The sequence below is a fragment of the Gossypium hirsutum genome, chromosome A08 (assembly GCF_007990345.1).
Source record: "Gossypium hirsutum isolate 1008001.06 chromosome A08, Gossypium_hirsutum_v2.1, whole genome shotgun sequence".
Lineage (NCBI taxonomy): Eukaryota > Viridiplantae > Streptophyta > Magnoliopsida > Malvales > Malvaceae > Gossypium > Gossypium hirsutum.
This window is the reverse complement of record NC_053431.1, coordinates 3,691,794-3,699,843: the sequence shown is the minus strand read 5'-3', so window position 1 is coordinate 3,699,843 and position 8,050 is coordinate 3,691,794. Positions and strand designations below refer to the sequence as shown.

General features: G+C 32.9%; 1 protein-coding gene across 2 annotated transcripts; it reads left to right on the top strand.

The window, feature by feature from the left end:
- Positions 1 to 2,567: 2,567 nt before the first annotated feature.
- Positions 2,568 to 7,137, top strand: LOC107926314 (uncharacterized). Of its 2 annotated transcripts, none has more exons than XM_041075658.1 (9): positions 2,568 to 2,730; positions 3,065 to 3,159; positions 3,551 to 3,680; positions 3,961 to 4,234; positions 4,607 to 4,735; positions 4,820 to 4,869; positions 5,582 to 5,679; positions 5,755 to 6,042; positions 6,441 to 7,137. In XM_041075658.1, the coding sequence occupies exons 2-9, from the start codon at positions 3,112 to 3,114 to the stop codon at positions 6,927 to 6,929; spliced, it is 1,506 nt and encodes a 501-aa protein (XP_040931592.1). In that variant the 5' UTR covers positions 2,568 to 2,730; positions 3,065 to 3,111; the 3' UTR covers positions 6,930 to 7,137. The 2 variants fall into 2 exon arrangements, with proteins under 2 accessions (XP_040931592.1, XP_016712637.2); XM_016857148.2 differs by having other exon boundaries at positions 2,577 to 2,730; positions 3,100 to 3,159.
- Positions 7,138 to 8,050: the final 913 nt, after the last annotated feature.

Genomic DNA, 8,050 nt, shown 5'->3' with positions numbered 1-8,050 from the left:
CAGATTTCCGAGAACAAATCGAGGAAGTGGTGATCGGGTTTAAACGATCCACGCGGTTGAGGCCGTTAATTCGAGTTGGGTTCTTCAGAACGCAAGGCTGCCGGGAACTTGAATCGGGAATACGTTTATCTCGGTTAGATAATCGGTAAAGGTTGGTTTACAGGTCGTACCGGAACCAGCTGCTAAAGGAAGAATTGGTGGTTAGGACGTTCTTAACTGATACGAATCGGGAATACGTTTATCTCGGTTAGATAATCGGTAAATGTTGGTTTGCAGGTCGTACCGGAACCAACTGCTAAAGGAAGAATTGGTGGTTAGGACGTTCTTAACTGCTATAACCAGCTTATCAACTGGAGGAGAAGATTAATTTTCGAGGATCGATTCTCAACACGAAATTTATCGAGTCTAAGGCTAAGGCTTATCACATTTGATTGCAAATCCCAATTTAATTTCTGATTTATTTAATTATGTATCTTAGCAGTTTAAATTATTTAGTTTCTAATCAATTTCAAAATCTCCACTTTACTTATTTATTTGCTTATTTTTCAGCTGGAACATTTTGAGTCGTGGGCATGACGCTAGCCACGACGCTTGACACGACATTTTGTTCATAAGCCAAACTCGAAAGTTGATTAGAGTACCAACCCCTGTGGACTCGACCCTATTACTACTCTTACTACTATTTAGAGTATTTAGTAGGAATTATTTTTGGTGGATTCGACGCCCATCATGTACCCTTCAATATTTGATTAAATATATAACAAAAGAGTTCGGTGAAGTGTGCATGTTGTATTTTTTAGGAGAGAATACATATTCGAATCAGATATGAAGTCAATATTATTTTTGAGAATTAAATTGTATATTTTTACGACCATAAAAAACTAATTTCATTATTTTAATAATCTATATTTTTATAAAATTTAAAGGATTAAATCAAGTTTTTATCATTTTGGGAATCAAAACGCAAATTTATTATTACTAATTTAAAATTTTATAAATTATAAAGGGGCCTAAATGGGATATTTTTCATTTTAGGGGGCCAAGGTCCCTGCCAGCTAGACTTGTTTGAATGGCTCAACCCAAAGGCCCGTCCAAAAAATGGGAAGGCTTAGACAACAACATAGACCTGAAAAATGAGTTTGGACAAAAAAATGAAGTCGCATTGGATAAGTTTTTTTGGCTCGAGCTCAACCCGACTCGAATTTGCAAAAAAAAAAATGTTTTTGTCTTTTTAATGTTTTTTCATTGTTTTACTTTCATTTCTCCATTATATTGCTACTGTTTTGTTGTTATTATTTGAATATTGTGTAACTATTATTTTATTAATTATTTTAAAGGTATTTTCCTGTTAAGTTGCACTTATCTTAGTATTATTTAAATATATATTTTTTATTTTTTCTATTTGTTGAGAAACATTTATTTTAATGTTTTTAGTGTATTTGATATATTATATTTGTTTAAATTTATTTTTATATAAAAATAATAACATAAAAAATTTTAATACCGATGGGTCAAGCTCGGTTTTAGTATTTTTATCTGGATCGGGTTTGGACAAAATTTTAAGTCTATTTGCTAGGGCGGGCCTAAAAAATAAGCCTAGATTTTTTACTTGGCCCAATCCGAACCCAACTCGACCCATGGACAACTCTATTGCCAACCTCATAGCTTCGCCACTTATTTAAACTTTGGAGATGATATTATTAAGAGGGATAACCATAAATCCTAAATATGGACCATAAAATGGATATGAGAAATAATAAAAAAACATTGATTATATATATGCTATGTTGAGTGAAGTTATATTGAGCCTCAAGTTATAACTCATTAATTGGATATCTGCCTTCCTCAAGAATTGTTTAAGTTTGAATCACAATAGTGTTGATGTGTATGTGTTGACAAGTATTTGCTTTTCGTAATGACATGTGAGTTGTACTAAAGAAAAATTAGCCTCTAATTGATTTCAAGAAATATATGTCATTTTCATTGTCGTTTCTAACAAAATTTTAAATATCAAATCTCTTGATTCGAATTCTCTAAATATATATTTTTTATTTTACTTCTCAATATTATATTATGAGAAAACAACTATTAAATATATTTTCATATTTTCATTATTAAAAATAAACATTTTATTTCTATTTGTTAGTTCATTTTTAAATTTTAAAAAATAAAAAATAAAAAATACTAAACGCGAGGCCAAATAATATGGACTTGTTTAGACAAAGTGATAAAAAGTTTAAGAGGTTTATTATTATCATTAGAAATTCTATCATATGCATATGAAAATAAAAATATATAAAATATATAAAATCGAAGATTTGGTTTAGTAGTAAATAAAAAATTTTATCATTGCAATTAGCGTGGTTTAACTCCCATCAAATGTATTTTTTATTTGATTTTTATTAAAATAAAAAGATTAAAATATTCTTAAATAATACAACTTATTTTAATTAATATTTTGTAATTTTTCTAACTGAGTTGTTATCTGATTGAGCTGTTTTTTTGGGGACTATAAACATTTGCTTCTTTGATGTTATAAGGCCCAACTGAAGGGAAAAAGGGGTTTCCCCTTGGATCCGTACACTTCACGGCCCAATACCAATCAGTTTCGTCCTTGTTTTCTTTGGCGAAAAGATTGAATCTGTCATTCATGCGTATTGAAATTTATTGAATAGGATCTGCAAAACGTTTCACGGATAATTAATATTTGGAGAAAAGAGAAAATTTCAAGTAAGTGTTTCTTGAATTTACTTAAAATTTTTATTTATTATTAATTGTTTGATGTTAGATTTTTTTTTTGCCTAAATCTCCGTTGAAGTTGATTGCGTTATCTATCGAATCTTTCTATGAGAACGATCTAGGGTTTAAGAATCAGAAAAAAAAAAAAAAGAAATGAAAGAATAACAGCATATAACTCTCTAGTCTTAGGCTTTTGGAAGCAAATTATTCTAATGGAATTGCTCTGCCGAAAACTTAGATTAATCAAGCTTGGATTGCTCTTCATCAAGGCAATTTTTTTTTCTTCACTTCCCTATTTTTCATCTTTGAGGTGTTTTTTTAATAGGTAACTTGTTATTTTCCCTCTTTATTGGTTGTTAGAGGTTGATCCTAATGAGGGATGCTGAAAGATGCAGAAATGGAGAATCAGCTCGGTTGGTGGTAAGTATTTCAGCTTTAAAAGTACAGGTTATTGTTTGTTTGAAGATGTTTTATTCGAATCTGTATGTGGTATAGATTTCAAGATTTTATTGATTTTTAAGAGGTTCTTCAACCAAATGTTTAGCCTGATCTGGGTTCTAGTTTAAATTTATAACATACTAGAGTTCTGCTTTCTCTGTTATATATCTTTTTTCCTTCTAGTATTGTTTGACATAAGATCCTTTTTTGCAATGACATTTAGCTTGTAAACTTCATAACTTGGAGTTATAGCTTTATTTTATTTTCCCTTCTTCTTCTGGGTAAAATTGGTGTCATAGTTCTTTGGTTAATTTCATTAAGACTGCATCTGGTTTTTATCTTAAACTTCAAGTAACTGCAACCCTGTTGTCAGGCACAAAATGACAAGGGATTTGATGGGCTTATTCCTCAATTATTTACCTCATTACCAGCTCTAAATGAAGCTGTTTCGTGTCTTGCTCAAACAACTACTTACTTTACTGGTTGTTTTTCTGATTATGCTGGTAAGTTGTATCTTTTGACCTCGTATTTCTCCTCTCCCCTTTCCTTATGCAATATTTATGTTGTACATAAGATTTATTTTTTGTTCTTTCTTATTTCTTTTTCTTTCCCGAGTCTTAATCATTAGCCTTTGAAGAGTTACTTATATCATTTTCATTTGAAACTTGCCTATATATCAAACTAATGGTGTTCTTCATTTCTTTGGCCTTTATTTCTTCTTCTCATTGATTTTATCCATGAACTACGGATGAATTAATTGAAATATTTTCGGCAATGTTGCAGTGGAACCTTCCACCAGAGATTCAGGGGATTCCGTTGTACATGCACAAGAATTAGAAACGTTTTCTTCTGTACAGACTGAGGATTCCGTGATTGGTGATCATCCTTTTTCTAGTGAAAGCACCTCCACGTTGGCTGAATCCTCTAGTCTTGTAAATGCTACCTCTGCTAACCATGTTGGAATAGCAAAGGCCACTGCTGGAGATCCATCTGAAAATACTGGTGTGATTGTACATTCAAATAATAATGGGCAAAATGGGATTTCCATGTTTCAAGGGTACAGATTCCTGAATGCTTAATTTTGAATGTCTTCTGTAGGAAAATTTGTGAAAATGGATTATTATTTGAAAATTTCTTCCCATAATATTATAAGTAGCTGTAGTTACACATGATGCTAAAAGATAAAATGTTGCAATTTTCAAGTGAAGTTCCTCTTATGTTCTCAATAGATATAGGATATTGATTATGGAGTGTACTTCTATTCCATTTAAAATCATGGAGTATTTTGGTTAAAAATCTTCCCCTTTCTTTTCTTCCGATTTCTGTTCGTAATTTTGTATTGATTCTTATTTAGTGCAGAGGCAATTTTAGTTATGAGAATTATATGGAGTACTGAATTTTCCCAATCTTTGAAAACAAAAAACCTCAGGCTTATTGAAAGAGCACAGAGGACCGTTCGTGGATCTGCTGATGATATAGGATGGTTGAAGCGTGATCCTGAGATGCCTCCAGTTGAAGACGGAACTGAGAAGTTTGCAGAAATTTTAGACAATATTAGGTAAAATGGGCTTTGCATCTTTTGTGTCTATTATTACTTGGCATGTTTATGCACTTATTGATTAGTTGGCTCCCATTTTGTCAGGCATGGTCTGCACAAGCTGCCAAACACAATGGTTTATTTATTGGTTCCAGGTATCTTAGCAATTTTTCCTCCTGAAAGAAACAATATTTCTTCTTTTGGCATTGCGAGAGGAAAAGAAAGATTTTAGAAACTAAAAGGAGGGGGAGTAATTTTATACCGATGCTTACAGTACTCTTTTAAGGGAAGTTCATTTTATGACTAAAGATTTATTGTAGACAGTTTAAGACATTAAAGATTGTTTCTTAAAAACAAATTAGAAGGAAACCTTTCTGAAAACAGCATTTTCTAACCCTACCTTAGCTGAGTTTGACTACCTCACCAAGCATGTGGTACCTTCCAAAATCATCTATTTTGTATCAGCTATGAATCATATTGTCTACCTTTCACAGGTGAAATCAAGAATATAAGTTCATGAGTTGCATTTACTTTGTATATGTAGTAATTAAGAGTCTACATAGGATTTCAACTGACTAAAATCAGTTGTGGAAACTTATAACTAAGAATATGCCAAAATGGACCAAGGTTAAAACTGACTTGAGTTCGTATCAAAATATATCCCTGAACTTGATTTTTTTGGATGGTGAAATTTTATGCCATTGGTAGGCATGACATAAAAAGTAGATGTGAGATATCTTTGAACTATGTTGTGTTAATTTCCCCCTTTTGTAACTTCAGATTATATATTTCTTGTAGCGAAAAAGAAAAAAAGGATTCTATATTTCTATATTAGCTAAATTTCAGTTCTGGCCTTTTTTGTGGCAGGTCTTTTCAGCAACCATGGCCCCCTATACTTTGTCAGCACAAAAACAAGTTTCTCAAAATTGGGTCTAACTTGCCATATTGCCAAAATTCACAGTGAGGTATATTTAATTAGTCTTCAATTCCACAGTTCTGTACTTTTTGGTCTATGCTGAATGTTGACAATTACTAACTAGGCTTCAGTCGAGAAAAATGCCAAAGAAATAAAGGATTACATTGAGGAAATTTATTGGGGTTCCAAGAAACGCGTTTTGCTTCTTGGACATAGCAAAGGTGGCGTAGATGCAGCGGCTGCTTTATCTATCTATTGGTCTGACTTGAAAGATAAAGTTGCTGGGTTGGCAATAGCACAGAGTCCGTATGGTGGAAGCCCTATAGCTTCAGATATCTTGAGAGAAGGTCAACTCGGTGATTATGTTAATATACGGAAACTTATGGAGATTCTGATTTGTAAAGTGATTAAGGTTTGGAGTTTTCTTTTATGCATTTTCTTTTCTCTTTCGTTTCTACAAATAATTGACAGTATGATATTATGCAATTATGTTTGCTGCAATATCTGAGTTTCCATGGGAGGAACTCAGCACCTGCTTTGGTATTTTAGTGATTTTCACCTCTTTCCTAGGGAAGAAGGGTTCATAAGTCTATTTTCTAGCCAAGTGTAGTATCCGGATACGTAATCGGGTATAAGACTATGATTCTTTAGGGATCCTCCAATTACTTGGAAAAACTTGGAAAAATTCAACATACTCAGGTTGGACACATACTCGTATATGACACTTAAACTTGTATCTGAGTAGTATGGATAATTTGCATCTCCTCATATTTTATTTTTCTAATTTCATGAATAATTCTGACTGTACAGGGGGACATGCAAGCTTTAGAAGACTTGACTTACAAGCGGAGGAAGGAATTTTTGAAGAAACACCATTTACCTCGGGAACTTCCTGTTGTTTCTTTCCATACCGAAGCCGGCATCACTCCTGCTGTTTTAGCAACATTGTCTCATATTGCTCATGCGGAGCTACCATTGACGGCTCCCCTTTCTGATGGCCAACCAGCAAGGTTGCCAGTGGTCATGCCCCTCGGTGCTGTGATGGCTGCATGTGCCCAGTTGCTGCGGGTTAGATACAGTGAAAAGAGTGATGGGGTTGTGGCACGCTGTGATGCAGAAGCCCCAGGATCTGTTGTGGTACGGCCAAAACGGAAACTAGATCATGCCTGGATGGTTTATTCATCATTGAATGATGACCCTTCTGAAGCAGATGCGGCACAAGTGTGCGAGGCTCTTTTAACGCTGGTTGTGGAAGTTGGGCAGAAAAAAAGACGTGAACTCTCAATGAAAGATGAATGACGTAGTCGTCGTCACACTTGGGTGTAATGAATGTACTGTTAACCGAGTAGATGAGGTTCTTTTAAATTCTTTTTGCTCAGCACTAGCTCCATTGAAGCCTGATAATTTGACGTGTATATAGCTGAACTGTTAGGCAGACTCGGTATGCCTAATTTGTAAAAAAGGAAAAGGTATTACAATGATGAAATGAGTATAGGACATTCTTTTATATAGCTGATCTCCTGTGTGATCTCGACTTAAATCTGAGTATATATCCAATGTAAGTTTTTTTTTTGTCTTATTTCATGTTTGAATATATATATCGTGCGATGTTTTTTTATAAAAAAAATTGTAAAATGTGTAATATAGTCCCAACTTTCTCGAGGGAGCTAATGAACTAAATTTAGCTTTGGATATTTTAATGGTGTAATTCAGTCCTCACGTTTCATACTTTTTGCAATTTGCAATTTAATATCTTTATTCTTAATTTCTGGAATTTAACCTTCTTATTTGATTTAAAAATTAAAGAAGTTAATGCTGGGTTCCCAATGTCTGCTCCTAGAAAGTTCTTAAAAGGAAATCAAATAATAAAGGTGAAAGCGGACAAGTCGGTGGTTGAAATGGTGGCATTTGAATGTCATGTTGATCTAATTGGTTCCATCAATCTAGATGATTTAATTAAATAAATTAATAAAAAATTAATAAAAATAAAAATCTTATAAATTAATTTAATTGATTCAATTGTCGCTTTAACCAATTTTTATTTTGACTCAACTGGTCCATAGCCTAAATTGATATCTTGATCGATTTTCCCTCTGAAGCAATGGTTGAAATGGTGGCATTTGACAGAAGTTAGCAGCGTTTTTAAGGAAAAATTAGTTCTTTCTAGGTTTTTTAAATTTCGAATTGTATTTTTCGAATTCATTAATTCTTAGCATTTTATGACTGGCTAGATATTCCATCGGTGAGAAAACCTGTATACTTTAAGGACTAAACAATGCATTAAGCCAATTTTTAGATCAGACACGATTAAAGGTTGGTTTTCTTGAATTAAAAGTAAAGAGATTAAATTTATAAATTCAAAGAGTATAAGAACTTGAGTCATAATTAAACCTATTTATAATTTATGAGATTCTTCTCCA

Coding starts and splice junctions, on each gene's coding strand:
- LOC107926314 (XM_041075658.1), top strand. CDS start 3,112: ATGAGGGATGCTGAAAGATGCAGAAATGGAGAATCAGCTCGGTTGGTG. Junction 4,870..5,581: donor GGTTTATTTATTGGTTCCAG/GTATCTTAGCAA, acceptor TTTTTGTGGCAG/GTCTTTTCAGCAACCATGGC. Junction 6,043..6,440: donor TGATTTGTAAAGTGATTAAG/GTTTGGAGTTTT, acceptor CTGACTGTACAG/GGGGACATGCAAGCTTTAGA.